The sequence below is a fragment of the Neodiprion fabricii genome, chromosome 3 (genome assembly GCF_021155785.1).
Source record: "Neodiprion fabricii isolate iyNeoFabr1 chromosome 3, iyNeoFabr1.1, whole genome shotgun sequence".
Lineage (NCBI taxonomy): Eukaryota > Metazoa > Arthropoda > Insecta > Hymenoptera > Diprionidae > Neodiprion > Neodiprion fabricii.
The window spans coordinates 21533738-21549962 of record NC_060241.1 but is presented as its reverse complement, the minus strand read 5'-3'; the positions used below and the strand labels follow the sequence as shown (position 1 = coordinate 21549962).

Below are 16225 nucleotides of genomic sequence, written 5' to 3'. Positions count from 1 at the left end.
TTATCTGAAAAATGTATAAGTCATCTAACAAATATGTTCTACAATATTCATACACAACTCTAGAAGATGGTAAAATTTCTATCACTTTTTAATGTTGTTTATTTCAATTCATGAATCCGCATAGATCATTGGAAATAGATTTTTCTTTTTAATTTTTATGTGACAACCTCATTTAGCTGACAAACAGAAGTTTGAACATAAGAAAAACTAAAAAAAAGGATTAAAATTAAAAACAACCATTCGAATTTAGTATAAATTTATACCGAAGAGTTCATACTCGATTTGGAAAAAAAAAAATACAACCACCGTATTTGATCCGTAATTATTTGATCAACATTACACAAGGTGTTGCTGGAAATAGGTAAAGGAACACTGAAATTTTTTGCACCTGAATACAGGAAATTTTATTGAAACAGAAAGTTTCTTAGTTCAACATCAAGCGAAAATACTTCATAGATATAATAAAAGTATTTCTTTGATGTCTCGAAATGCAAAAACTCAAGTTCTTTCGAATGAAAAACGCATCATATAAAATGATTCTATTTAATTTGGAAAAATATTCCATACATTCAATTACAATGATTGAATTTATCCTAAAAAAAAAAAAAAAAAATCAAACATTCTTGGAACTTATCTGGTAGGTATATAAAACTAACGAGTCACGATTAACGATTAATAAAACAGGAAACCGTTAAGTTTATGTTAAACAGGTAAAGTATAGGGTAAAAAAGATATTAATTTAAATTAAAGTAACGTTTGTTTAACGATATCAGATCAATGTGAAAATTTGTTAGATTTTAAGAAATTTTAGTCAGTTGAAATGAACTTTTTATCGAATAATAATGTGTCAAACAATAAATATTCGAAAAATCGTCGTCGTGTATTTGTGATCAATCCGGGCGCCAGGTGCAGTCTGCAAAGCCGTCACTGCCGAGCAGTCGTCAGGCGAAAGAGGGATGAACGTTGGGGCGGAATGGGGGCGGGGGTGGGGTTGGGGGTGGTGGGCACCTGTACGTACCTGTTCGCAGTCGCCAGTTCCGGGGGGTTCCCCATGCCAGCCAGCCAGCCATCCCCAGCTCTTCCCCCACTCACTAAAATCCAGAGAGAGAGAAGACAACTGAATTCGGTAAAGTTTCGATAAAGAATTCGGAATGGTCGTTTGAGCGGTATACTGAAGCGAGTAGCGTTTAAAGAGAACGGCTTCGTATTTTCAATTCAGTTTAAGGACGAATCGTCCTAACCGTTTGAATCAAAAGTTAGGAAGAGCGAAAAGAAAAAACCGTTTTAAACTCCTCCAGCTGTGTTGTTTACGCCAATAGCAGTGAAGACGAACGGAACAACATCCCTGCTATGTGATAGTAATTAATCTGAGGAAATTCGAAAAACACAGGCACAGATATCAACTATTTTAGAAAATGTTTTACAAATTGAACGTTAGCGATTATTGTACTCGGGCGTTTTTTTTTTTTTTTTTATCCGATTCTAATGTTCTCTTAGGCTCATTTTTGCTCGTTGCTCGGCCAGAAACTTGAACATCTGTTGTACTGTACTTGCAAAAATCAATTTTCATCCACAATGAAGATGATTCTTAGCAACTTTTTTTTAGGTAGTCTGCACATACAAATCTTTGTGGCACAGAAATTGAGTCCGAAAAATTTAAAATCGCGCCTAAAACAGCAGTCTTATTATTTTGAACGATATAATTGTCATACCGTATACCAAATTTTTGAATCTTAGCTTGTGTTGGTTGAATTTTCTCAAATTCGTTTTTATCACACAGTGCGGATATTGTTTTATCTATGTTTACTATTTCTGGCAAAAATAACGTTACTGGAAATATTTTGAAATTTTTTCTCCCTCATTAACTTCCGATTCATTTTCACTGAGTGTAAAAAATATCCAGTGAAAATTAATTTCAAATATCTCAGCTTCGAATAAACCTAGCGAGATTTTATTTTTTTAAATTAAAGTTCATACAATTCCGCATAAAATAGTTGTATTATGAAACTAATTAAGTTGAACTAAATAAATAAAAATGAACGTTGAAGAAGTTCAATCTTTACAGTCTGCTCTAAGAGCTAAAGATTTTTGGAGGGGGGGTTTTAACCCTCATTGGCTGTCGGGGGTTAAGATTTCGCTCTTCACCCTTACACTTCGAACACATGCGTGCGGCTGCGATGTTCCACGATGTTCTTAAAAGATCAAGTTATATTTTACAAAAATAAAACGTCTGTTTTTCTTCGTATTGGAACCATAGCTGAGTCCAAAGTACTGAACAAACAAACAAATAAACAGGGATAAGAAAGCGAGTTGATAAAAACGTGGTAAAAATACATACGCAGACATGAACTGTCCAGATTGGAATGTATTTTAGGTAAACAATTTCTATGAAATTGTTAGCCTCCACACGTTATAGCTTATTTCAAACACGAAGATGAAAATTACCTGTTGTTTTTTTAATCAATCGATACTCTCGATTAATGAAAAGACCACTTCTAACTCCCAGGAGTTAAAAGTGGTATTTTCTGTACTCCGCGCATGCGCATTCGCAGAGTCACTCTACGGTCATAGAAACGGGTACTTTGTCTACGGAAAACACGAATGAAAAAACGCGTGAAACACGATCGCGTTATATAAAATCCTTTACCCACACAATTGGAATCGTGGTTGTATAAGCGCTGCTCATCGTCAGTCGCCGCAGGGTTTATCTGCATTCCACGCGCAGTCTGTCTGGTCAAAGTACGACGTGACGAGGTTAACAAGCTCATCTTTATTAGACGCGTAACAAGTCTCCTGCGCAGACTTGAAATCCTGAGAAACCGTAAACCAAAATTGTTTCAAATTCCATGTATGAAATCTGGAGACCGATTAAAACAGATCCACGTCAACCAGCCCTCACCGAAAAAAACCCCCACTTGGGTGTAAATTCGTACCCCCAACTCATAGATAAAGCTGATTTCCCATAAGAAAAAAGTTAGGGGTACGAATTTACGCCCAACTTGGGGTTTCTTTCCGTGAGGGAGCCATTGCATTTAATCACTAAATCGATAAGTTAATCTAGAATAAGTATTATTTACTCATTCAAAGGGCATTTTACCATCGATTATTAATTATTGGAAACAGTTGTTAATTATCGCCCGAAGAAAATCTGCACCAGTATTCGATCAGTAAACACCCCGATTTGTTGCCTTCGCGAGAAATGAGAAAACTGCGATCACCACCTAGCTGGAGGAATATTCAAAACATTCTTAAAATCTAGCAGGAATGCTCTATGTCAGATAAAAACGATCCTGGAACATTTTTCATTTATTTATATCGAGACGATACGGTGAAACTTATTGTTAGCATATCGAGTGTCCAATTGCGAATGCGTGGATTTGTCTGCTTCTTAATTGTGCTGGCTGGCCACCTCAAACACGGCTTATGGTGGTTATGTAGGTAATGTAAATTTCGTTATCAATTTAAGTTAACCAGATTTAAAATGATTAATGTAGCGACTCAGAGAGTCTTAGCAAAGTTTTGTCGTTAATTGACTGATTACTGATTACTGCTACAAGTCGTCGTAACTATCATACATAGTACTAAAGTTCCAAACCAAAGTTTGGATGTTCGGAAAGTGACGTCACCATTAATTTTTTTTCTCTTCACGTCATCGATCTATAGTAATTCAAAATCAGCTAACAGAATTCCTCAGTCTGGAAACGACCGCGCAGTAGAGCGGACGTGTGAGAATCGGGCTCCGCAGATTTCGAGTACCGCGTTCTCTACCTTCTGGATCCTGCGCTCCGGGTCCGCTTCCTGGTGCAACTCGAGTTCCAGGACAAGCGCTCCGTAATTTCGGCGCTCCAGGTCCGCTACCTGGTGACTTTTGACCTTCCGGACTAATTTTCAAGTTTACAAATTTGATTATTGAAAACGTCACGTCTTGTCGTATCAAACCAATACGCATGGTTCAGATAACGTTTTGAATCGGAAAAAAAAATCGAACGACCAGGATCAACAAATTGCAATTGGTGAGTGGTTGGCATAGCATACGTAGGAATACATGACAATAACATCGTTCAATTAGAGCTAAAATTGCTGTGCGTAGTGTTTCAAACCTGTCAGCACTTAGCTGATTGTTCTGTGTTACTTTTTGACGAAATTTCTTGTTATAAGATCACAATACGTTACACTTACATGCATGTGTAAACGTGATTTGTAACATTGTATAGAAAAATTCTTACGGGCAGATTCGGTTTGCGTCACTTGCACAAAGACAGTGTTCATTCTGTGTACTGTGAAGCAAATACCAGAATTTTTTGGGGAGTCATCGTGTCCCAGTCTCCCCTACAACTATGTCATATCGTAAAACACTGACAACTGGTAAGCGAGCGTACGAGCACAAAAACCTGTTACACTAGGCATCCGACCCCGAGCAAGCTTAAGCGAGCGAGTGTTTTAAATCTAGTATAATTTTAATTCCCTATTAGACGTGGGAGATTTTGGCATCTCATGCCCCGTTTTCGGTAAGTTGAATCCCCTGCTTTATGGGGAAAAAAATGTCGCGGTATGATCTTACCGACCAGTATAATTCAATTACTTTGCGCATGCGCAGTCTGTCGAAGTTTCACCGTTTCTTCTCAAAGACTTCATTTCATACCTGGTATACAATTATATTGTTACTGTTTAAAGAATCAGAAATATATATTATATAGTTATAATCCTTGAATAAATGAACAAGTATTATAATTTATTCTTTATGTTTTTCATTGTATTCTTTCGCAATCATGACGCTTTGAAATTCACTGATGTATTTAGGCTTTTCGTGTGCTGTTACACTGGTCAAACCGTGTTTTTCATTTCTTCTGCTTCTGTATAATGTTTTACTGCATTTTCAACTATAATTATTTTATTTGTTATAATATGTCACAGCATTTTTTAGGTTGCAAAGTATTCACATACCAATTACATCCATATACTTGAAAATTTCGAGGCATTGCTACATGATCTTTCGAAGTTTTTTCCAAATCACATTGTGCCACCCTGCCAAAAATGAAACTTGCGACTTATTATTGCTTTATCGTAAAAAATTCGGGGCTTTTTTTATTGCCAGAAGAACTAGAGTAATTATTTGGGAACAATGCAAAAAAGTTTCGACTCTCGGCTTAGCCACAATTTTACAAAAATGGATTCGATTATTTTTAATATCATTCGGAAAAATTTTCCGTTTCTTAATATTCTCTGTATACACCGTTATTTACATTTTCAAATAGACGTGAAGAGTATTCACTGCATCGTTCATAAATCGTCAACAAACAGCTCGTGTGGTAAAAAACAAGTAATTAAGTTTTCGCAAACTGAAGTAAAAAAAGTTACATCGGATTTCGTACAGAATTAGATTTTCTCACGGAATAACGAGGTAATTCCTAAATTCGCAATAAAAGAATTAATTATTTTTAACGTTTACCCTACAGAAACAGTCTTTCAGGCAGTACAGAATTAAGTAACATCTGTGCGAAAAGAAATAGGTAGATTTTGAGGTACACGGGATTAAAAATAGTGTAGCAAAAATTCAGGATTTTGTTGTTAATATAGCTGAGAGAAACAGAAATTTTCAGTTCAATCAAACTTTTTCCCAGATACCTGCACTTAACTCTCTGATACTGGAACTTTGGATCGTAATAAAAGTCAATAAAAAAAAATTGTTAGCGTATACAATAGGAATGTAACATTTACATGAATTCTTTGTGACACTTATTCGCGCTTCTTTTGAACCTTCGGACTTTAACGTGAGTTTCCCCTGTACCTTTGATATATTCTTCACAATAGTACTGGGCTTACAGTACATATATGCATATATGTATTGCTCGATTTGAATGCCCTATACATTTATTCCTACAGTCGTGCCTTGGGCGGGAAGAGAGACAATGTTTGGGAACCGCCCGGCTTAAAGCTGACCTGCGATTCTCTTTCCGACGTTGAAGCGTATGGGCAATTCTATGTACAATGGGACTAACCAAAACCCTGACCTTCTCAACGTTGGTTTAAACTTTATGACATTTTTATTAATTAAAAAGAAAATTTTTGCCGATAAGAGTATGCATGATTTTTTTGTTAATTTTATTCAATGCCGTTTTTAGACGATAGCAGCCGGTTTGAAATTTACGTGATATCAGAGATTCATTTATAAGTATAACTCAAATATTATAGATAATACGAAAAAAAAAGTTGGATATTAAAAAATAATTTCAGTTTTCAGCGAATTTCAAAGTTGCGGTACGCGAAAAAAAAAATGGAGGTTCCTGAGAATGGTTCATAAGTTTTAAAACTCTTTAATTCCTTCGATTTGTCGAAAATTATACGGTTTTTTTACCGTTTGACATTTCAGGGAATACAGCTCCTATGCTAGTGTGAAAAACGCGTAGGTAGATTTCATTATAGGGCTGGATTTATTGTTAGTTTGGAAGCTGCAAATTTTTTTCTTCCACACTTTAGTGCAAAAATTATAAATAACATAATGTATGTGTACGTGAAATAAAAATTATACTATATTTTCATAAATTTCCATCTATATTTTAGAACTATTTCACATGCGATTCGACGACAATACAATACACGTCAGATTTCATGAAAATTACGAAACAAAAAACTCAGCTTTCAAATTAAATCTGGCCGCATAGTGGAATTCATACATATTTTTTGATACCAACAGACGAGTATTCTCCAAAACTTTGAGTGAAAATAAACGTCTGCTTTACGATAAATCGAATAAACTAGGGTTTATAAAGTTATTTACGTAAATATTCAGATACCCGAAAATTACATTATTATATTATATATTTTCTTGCATGTTAACGATTTAAAATTCTGAAAAATTGTGTAACTTTCTTAAGATCAAAATTTTTCGCATGATTTATAATCTTCGAAATATACTTACGATTGAAATTCAGACTTTTTCAATATTATCGCATATAATGTCATGTCAGCTGCTAATCCCCATATGTCTTCGAATAAAAATATACAAGTTATCATACATCTTAGCAACTAAAAAACATAATTTACAAAGTTTGAACCGGTTTTGAGAGGGTTTGGTCAAGTCAATTATACGTGGAATCTCCCATATATATACTCGTATTTTTACGGCTTATCGATTCACAGAATTCCGTATTGAATTGGTGGATACGTATGACTTAAACTGGTGTTTTGGATCATCAAGTCAAATATTCCCACCAATCTTTTAGAACAGGAATGTAAAGACTTGGAACGTTGTCGGCATGACATCGTTATACTGTTCGAATTCCAATCTTTCTCAGTTCCTCCAAAAATAAATACATACATATGCGGATTATGCATCTGGGATTACAATTTAGGAATTTGGGTTTTATGTAACCAAGAGCCTCAAAAACTCCCGGAGTTCTTGTCCGGCGTATTTTATCTAGGATGAATGAATGGCCGAAGCGTTGAAACTGAAATATATAAAAGTGGCATTCACGACTCGCATAAGAGATAACTCGTGACGAAATCAATCCATTTTAAGCATACGACCTCGTTCGTTAAAAAAATTGCCCCTCCTTTGTCTCGGTTCAGTCGGCGACGCTACGACCAAGTGAACCATTCTAAATTAACTTTAATAAATGAAATAAACACAGATTCTTCGGTGACATTTATAAGAGGTACAATTTTTCATAAAATTGGCGTGTGATTATTAGGGTCGACCTTAAAAAAGTCATTCTTGAAAAACAAGTCCGTTACTAGACCATGTCCGAATTTCTAGTATATGTTATACACCGTTTTCTTGTTATCAAAAACAAAAGACCATAATTACCAAAGAGAAAAATTAGCTGATTGTGAGTGGCGTTACGACATCGTCAATTTCACATTTTGTCCATTTATAGGCGACCAAATTGAACGAGTGTACTTCTTATTCCACAATTCGAACGTCATAAAAATAATAACTTTGCACCCTCGTGTGGCTACTCACAATTTTACTCACACTATCGCAATGACAGACCGAAACGAGAGAGAAAACTGAACATGAAGATTCGTTTGATTAAATTGAGACAGATGGTACCTAATTACGCGAAGGTATGAGCTAAAATTTTATAATTCAAATATTCAAAATGATTAAACTCAGGTGTGTTTGAGCCGATTCTCATGTTTTTGGGCTTATTTCGTTCGCCATAGACTTTTCCAGAGTGGATAAAAATGGGCTTGGATAATGACGATGCAAAAAATGTTAGTCAACTATTACATATGCGCGTTATAACGTACATATCATAATATAAAACTTTCTGAATGTCTTTCAGACAATTTGTAGAAATCTAGTCGGCAAACAAAACGAGTCCGAAAACATTTAAATCCTATCAAAAACACCAAAGTTCGGTCATTTTAATCGTTGTAATTAAATAAACCCTCTTCTCAAGGAGTTGATATCTTAGCTTGTGTTATTCGAATTTACTCAGAATCATATCTATCAAATAATCGGAATTTTGTTTCACTTGTGATTACTATCATTAGGACAAACCACGTTGCTAAAGGGGATTTTTTTAGTGGTTCATTCAGTTTTCTTAACTTTTGATTCAGAGGATCCGGCCAATTCATCCTTAATTAAACTGAACAAGATGTTTTGAAGAACGCCCAAATGCAACGAAGCTCATTGTAAGACTCAGAGCGTCTCATAGCTATAAACGCCTCGCACGGTTCATCCGCCATAACTTTTAGCCTAAGTTAATGGTTTGTTTTTGCTTCACTAGCTCCCATACTCAGTCTTCCGTTGCAGTCCTGACAAGCCCCAGAGAAGGCTCGCATATGACGGCAAAATTATTTTACATGGAGTCACGTCAAGTCATTCGAAGTAATCTTGAATTCGCACGAAACGAAGCACTTAAAATTACGCAAAGTTGATTTCTGCTAGTTTACACTGTCGTCGTGTTCATTCAATCCATGTGTAAACGTTGTATCTACAAAAACGGTGAAAATACCTCCATTGATCTTGATAGATACTTCAATTCATCTATCTAATAAACTAATGTAGATCCCATTTTGAAACTTTGAGTGTCAAAATTTTAAATTTTAGAAACATAGACAAAATTATTGGGCTTCGTAAAAAGGTGTTCTACTTTGCTTTGGGATCCGAGTACTTCAAGAGCGTCCCATTTTATCCCGATATTCCTCAGAATACTTATTTATTTGTTTATTTAGGTGGCATAAAACAAGAAAAGTGCATCACGTAATGGGGAAAGTCAGGGAAAATGGGCCTCGTACCGATTCAAAAAGCGTATCAATTACAATTGTAATTTATGATTGATTCGAAAAATAATATCAGCTACAATCGTATTTTCTAATTTAAATGTAATTAATTACAACAAGTAATTGGATGCTGTCCAACACTGGACACGATCATAATTCGAGACCGCACCCTTTGCGACGATTCACGATTCGAAGCCCCGTTCGAGAGTTATTGAACAAATATGTTATTGATTCGAGGAAGAGAGAACCGGGGCGTTGCATGCGGTGCCCAATATTTTATCTCGTACTCGAATCCGAACCAACCCTGCACTCACTTGACTTTTATCAACAACAGTATCGAGATAGAGTCTACATGCGATATCCATGTGACTATATACGGGAGTCTCTGGTGAGAATGTCGACACATCGCGCAACTTTTCTTTCGCAGCATTTTTCCGTTATGCACGGCTCATGTAAAAGTTAGGCATGTGTGACGCTAGTGGTGACCGGGTGGCTCGTAGTCGGCCTTTTCAACAGAGTCTCCCGTTATATTATAGATATTCGTATATGTTATCCATAGAACAAGGGTAGTATTGTTCTTTTATTCACGACTCAACTGTAATGTTAACTTTTTTTGGCCTGAAAAGCTTCATAAAAGTAGCATGTTATTCGCTCTTCACTTTTTTCGCCCCCCATCTTTTCTTTCACGTCCGCGGGAAATATGATGTCGTGTTCCTCGCAAATTATTTTTTAATTTTTTTTTTTTTTTTCCTCTTTTTCTTTGCGTATTGAACGCCGGGGGAGGGGGTGAAAATTCAAAAAGTTGGGAAAGCTGGAGATATAAACATAGCTGATTCAAAATTACGGCATGTCTGTGGCGCCTGACTCTGTTCGAAAGGATCGTGTTGTGCATCTATTTTTAAGCATCGACTATTTTTGCATTTGCAATATTACGACTCTGTGAAAGCTCGGCTCGATCGTCTCTCTTCTTTCTTGACAACAGAATGCGAGGAACGTGTTTTTTTTCCTACAACTGTGTGGGAAATTGGACTTTCGGAATATGCGGAGCGTGCGTAAAGTGCCCCATTTCCGAACAGTGCGATAAAAGGACCACGACGAAATATTATATTTTGCACACATGGGCTTTTTTGGCACACGCGTCAGTCGAGTAATCAATTTTATTCGTCGTGTCATTACGGGCGCACTTTCTCGATCGAAATTTTTTTATAATTTCTATAGAACTGATACATTAATTTAAAAAATTATATCTTTTGAGTCTGTAATTTTTCTGACATATATTTTAAGTCGCCAAATACGATAAAAACATCTTACATAATCTTATTATTTTTTATTCGGGTATATTTGCAGCCAAATGGAAATCATTTGGGAAATTTTAATCCGCTAGCGTGCACAATTCCAATTCACTAGAACGTCCGAAAAAAGTATCCTTACCAAAAGTATGACCATAGCCGTAGTACAGACCACGATTGTTTTCTTTGAGCAACAATAAACAAAACAGTGAACCTCCAAAGTTCGTGGTCTTGGAACTAGAATTTTTTTCGTAAAAACCGTAAAAAATTGAGGAGTAAAGTAACCAATCTTTTTTATTTTGATCCACACGGGAACCATAGTCATACTTTTTCGGAGGATATTTTTTTCAGACATTCCAGCGCGCCGCGATCGTGCACGCCAGTGGATCATAATTTTCCAAGTAACTTCCGCCAGGCTGTAAAAAAACTCCTTTATAAATTCATTTTAGAAATGATGTAAAAATATTTTCGTGTACTTGAAGACTTGGAATGCACATCAGAAAAGTTCCAGACTCAAAAAAAATGTTTTTTTTTTTTTTTTTTTGTAGTCAATTTATCAGTTTCATAAAAATTATGAAAATTCTCGACCGAGAAAATATAATGTCCCCTTAAGCGTAAGTTATCTAACCCCAATTTTATCCGCTATCAGTGGCACCTTCGTACCTTCTCAAATCAAACCTTTCTCACAAGTGCTGGGAAGCAGCTTGTATCACGTGCGGATGGGCGATACCCGACTCGTGATTACAGCGCTCGCCTTGGCTCATGCTACGTTCACACTGGTACTCGTATCGCCGACTCGGACTCGATTTGCGTGTACGCGGCGCTCGCTTCCGCAGCTCAAGCTGCAAACTTCACACTCATCGAAAATCGCCTACTTTTCGCACTGGTAACCTAATATACTTGTAGTCCAATATCTCAATAAGAACGCTACCCCAATTTCAGGCTCGCGCATTTTCCCTACTCCGACTCGTCCCTGAAGCTCCAATTATCGCTTGCGAACTTCTCAATAAAAGAACACCCGGCCTGCGAGAAAATAAAAAGAGCGAAAGTTCGTGAGCGAGAAACGCGCGCGTTGTGGAGGTTCTCGAATCCGTGGAAAAACTCTTCCCCGTGGGGGATTTGGCGTTCCTATTGAGAGGTCGGACTGTAAGCTTTTCCCCTAATAGAAAATTTTTCGAATTGTCCATATTATGAGTAGATACCGGACGGGGAGAAGATCCGTTTCCACTCTAAAGACGATACTTACGTTATGCCCTTTTTTTTTCACGCAGGGTGGAGTCCGCTACACGAGGCCTGCAACCACGGGTGGTTGGGCACAGCGCGGATTCTTATCGAAGCCGGTGCTTCTGTTAACGCTCTTGGACTCGATGACGACACTCCGCTTCACGACGCCGCAGTCAACGGTCACCAAGAGGTAAACTATACGAATCGACAGTCAATTATTCGATTTCCAACGCACACTGGATTCTTTCGGATCATAGGAATATTTCTTTCGTCGACGGAACAAGGTCTTAAAGTTAGTTTTCGCTGAAATGAAATTCCCCCTGACGTATTCAAGGATTTTTAGCTCATAGTCTGAAAGACATTTCACGTTCCTATCGAATACAAGATGAACACTTGGGTGTATAATAGTCTTGATCTATTTTGTAGAATATTTGATTATCTATAAAATGAAACCAAAAACAGCTTCCCAACTTGTATAGTTTACGAGATGTTTCGGTTAGAGTGTTTGAAAAATTTAAACCAGATGAGTCACCTTTCAGAATTTTACGAGGCTTCGGTGGCGGCTAAAAACTAAATTCTCGAAGGATACGTAAGAAGAAAAAAAAGTTTTTAAAAAAACCCGCCTAATATATATATTATGTATTCACGTTATAATAACAGTTAAATTAATCGTGTACGTAGAAAGTTTCGTACAAAAGGTAAATGAAAAATATTTAAATTTTACATATTATCGTAGCTTTAATATTTCTTCACATTTCGAATTCAACAATTGAAGGCTAATCCTCTATTCCTGTTGATTGCATTGTACGGGACCACGGTCGTATACACAGGTCCAGAAACTTCCGTGTTTAAGTCTCTTATTGAAGCTCAAAAGTTTCAGAAATTGACCAATAAATTTAGGGTCCTGCAATCTAGTAGTAGTCGACTGTAGACAAACCGCTGTAACCTCAGAGCACGCTCGAAGTAGCGTCGGCGATTACTCTGGTCATTGTAAATTATCGTCCTGCAACTCACAGCGGTCAAAGGTGACGTGGAATTGCTCCGTGCCAAATTGCATAATAAATAGACTTGACCCTGTTAAAAAATGTTTTGTAGCTTTTTTGTTTTGTTCTGTTTTGTACGTTTCGATTATAAAATGTAAAACTGATTTCAGAGACAAATGCTGTGTTGATTTATTGCGGCGTTTACGAACTTTTTTAACTATGAACAATAACATGTATTTAAAAAAAATATATCTACGGGGAATTCCACGCGAACACGAGCAGTGTCTGATTCTCACCATTTCAGATTTTGTTTAAAAAATATTCTGCAATTGTTCCAATTCTGAAACAGTGCTCTGAACTTTTTCAGAATTCCCTATATATTGTCGTGATTCGACATAGTGTGATACACGCGTTATAGGTGCAATCGATGAAGAAATAAAGTGTATTGAAAAACATGGGAGGAAGCAGCAGAAGGAATAAGAATTCTCAAATTCCAATTTAAATTTCAAGATGCTATCGCGCGGGCAATCGGGCCCGAATTTTAATGGTGGGATATCTTTCATGCACATATCTCAACCCTTTTATCGCCTCTTAAAGTATTTATGTTATACATGTTGCGAAATTCTTCACGATGCCGTGGCATTTTATGTACATATTCTCGTAATTGCTGCGCCCTGAAATTGACACGCAACTTTTGTGCTTCGAACGTTGGACGTAAATGTGAACGACCTTAATATGAATTTCTCATCCGATACTAGCACCACGCCCACTAAAATCTCGCAGTTATAGATTTTTTTGAACATTATTACTCTTTCAATAAAATATATACTAAGACTATGGCGCAAACACGTGTATTTTAAATGGGGAAAACTATTGTTTTACAGGCAGGAGTTAGGTTGAGATAAAAGTCTGAAAAAATTAGGAAATTTGTTTTGAATCATTTCGAACCGATTTGTCGAGTCAGTCGTAAAAAATTCGTTCGAGTCCTAAATAAGGACCGCGCTAATACCATACGATTTTTATTTAGGAAAAACCGCTATTTCGCAACTCATAGGATTGTTTGAATTTCAATAGACCGCATTCTGAAGTTTCAACATAGATAATGTTCTGTTAACCTATTAACAGCGGAGCTTGTCGATATATCGACCAGCAGTCAGGCTGGTGACTCCATACAAGAAATTCATTGAACTTGTTTATAAATTTCACGTCTAATAAAAGATCGTTTTGAACTGATATTTCTCCGCGGTTAAAAGATTGGATGTTTCGTAACGTCCAAGTTTCACCAACTTGAACCTCGTGAATTTCAAACAATCGTGAAAGTAACGAAATAACGATTTTGCCTAAAACTTAATCGTCACATTGTAACAATTCACGAACTTCAACCTCTTCAAATTTTTTCCAATTCCAGTTCGGAATGTGAAAAGAAAAAATTAGTCACTAAAATATGCCATTACGCAAAACCAGTCCATACATGGAAAGTGTTTTTTATTTTTTATTGACATATTTCTAAAATCGAGGTCGTACAGCCGCGCAATTGTCAGGGACGCCGGAATCGCTCGGAGTGTGCTCGGAGTGTGTTCAGTTCGGTCCTTCGGTCTATCCTCTTTAAGTCGTTGCCGGATGGATGGTATCTGGTTATCCAGTCCGCAGGCCTCGGCCTTCTTCGTCAGTACGACCGACCCAGCCGTCATCGCCGAGACCGCTATCTCAGCAATGTTTTCCCACAATTTCTAGAACGCACTTTTTGCCGTTCCAAAACCACGCCCTTATTTCGTGATTTTTCGCGATAATATCGCGCAGCTATCGATAATGGTTTTCCAATACACCTAGACAAATATCTAGTTGCGGCTGTTGTACGGTCATTGCTATTTTCATTTTTCACCATTCAATCGAAAAATATAGTTCCGGGTACAAAATGAAAGTGAGTTGCTCAGCTGTGAACAGAAAATCTAGTAAGTGTTACGATTCTTTTTGATTACGGTCACTCGTGCTGTATTTTCTTGTAATTATTGCGACAATTCGATTATGCCGGTGCATCGATAAATTTATGTTAAGGCCTTATTGAATTCAAAGAAATCTGATGAACTAAACGAGCTGGCTTAATGTTTCTATAAGCAGAAAATGTCGCATAATATCGAGAACTATAATCACCCTGCATAGTTATGTGTACAACAACTTCTTGTAATTTTATAACAGTTTTCAAATCGTTATTGTAACGATATTCCCATCTTACTAGAACTTTGTAGTAACTGCAAAGAACGGAATTTTTCTCAAAGATAAAGTTATTCTACCGCAAAATAAAGTTTCATAAAGAGATGTATCATTTTCGGATGTATGAAGATTAAACTGAACGAAATTTCGGGGCAGCCTGACAAACGAATGAATAACATAACCGTCTTTGAAATTCGAATTTCGATCACAACTTATGGCAAACTTTCTTTTCGAGCAGTCCCATTGTATTATAATCTTCGTATGCAAAAGTTGCCCCATTCTTCTAGAAAACAAATCTGATATATATGTAAAGTACTTATATAGATTATAATGGAATTCTAACTTATATTAAAGACATTAAATTATCGAAATTTTCTGAAAGACATTTAATTTTAAATGTAAATATGGAGGTTATTTTATATTAGAAAATTTTACTATCAGTTTCACGCGAGTCGAGAGGATATCGGCATTCGCGACAATTAATCATAGGTATCTCGAAAGCAAAAATTTATCTCATCTGTCTTTAACGAGAAAAATCTTGTCCTTTCAAAATACATGTTATATTTCTGCTAAATAGAAAAATCTCCGCGCTGATTGCTAATTTCAAAATCGAGTTATCAGCCAATTACGGATGTCTTACTTGCGCAAACGCTTGAGCAATTCTTCCCGAGGTGAAAACTTGTTTATTGTACCTGCTTGATCTCTCCGCGCAGTTGTGCATTTGTATTTCGCAAAGAAAAAATTATTTGCATCAATCGATCAAGAGTTGGAATTTAGACAAGGTTTCCTGCATCGTAAAACTTGATTGAAGTTCTTCAGCAAGTCCAAATTCCATTCCTGTGATGCTTCATGAATAATTCTTTAAAGTGATAAGCAGGAAAAGAATAATAATTAATTATGTATGCAAAATATGACTGGCGAAGAAGCGGAGAACAGCATCTTTCCAATTTCGTCCTTTTGTTCGTTCACATATCGACCAAAGTTTAACGTTTGTTTTTTGGCAACGAATTTTATATAGCTGACATTACGTTTCCGCTTTTATTTTACTTCGTACAGCTACTTTATCAAAAAATTTGGCAGAAAATAACAATTGGTTCTAATTTTTTCTTTGGTATAATCAACAATTGTATATTGGCTATGAATAATTGAGTTTCGTGTTGAAAAATCGTACAACTTTTTAACGCAATTTTGATGGATCTTATGCTTCTTAAGAGGCAATCAATTTCGAAAGATCGTATGACCTTTAGACTTCCCACACTCAATCACAAATAGACAGTCATACGATTT

The 16225-nt window shown here is 36.4% G+C and overlaps 1 protein-coding gene across 2 annotated transcripts in view; it reads left to right on the top strand.

Annotated features, from left to right (window-relative positions):
* LOC124178736 (ankyrin repeat domain-containing protein 12-like) overlaps positions 1-16225 on the top strand; it is a 46800-nt gene that overhangs the window by 12534 nt on the left and 18041 nt on the right. For both annotated transcript variants that reach the window (XM_046562318.1, XM_046562319.1), the window contains one exon: positions 11792-11934. In XM_046562318.1, coding sequence (XP_046418274.1) covers positions 11792-11934 — 143 coding nt within the window. The remainder of the gene's footprint in view (positions 1-11791; positions 11935-16225) is intronic.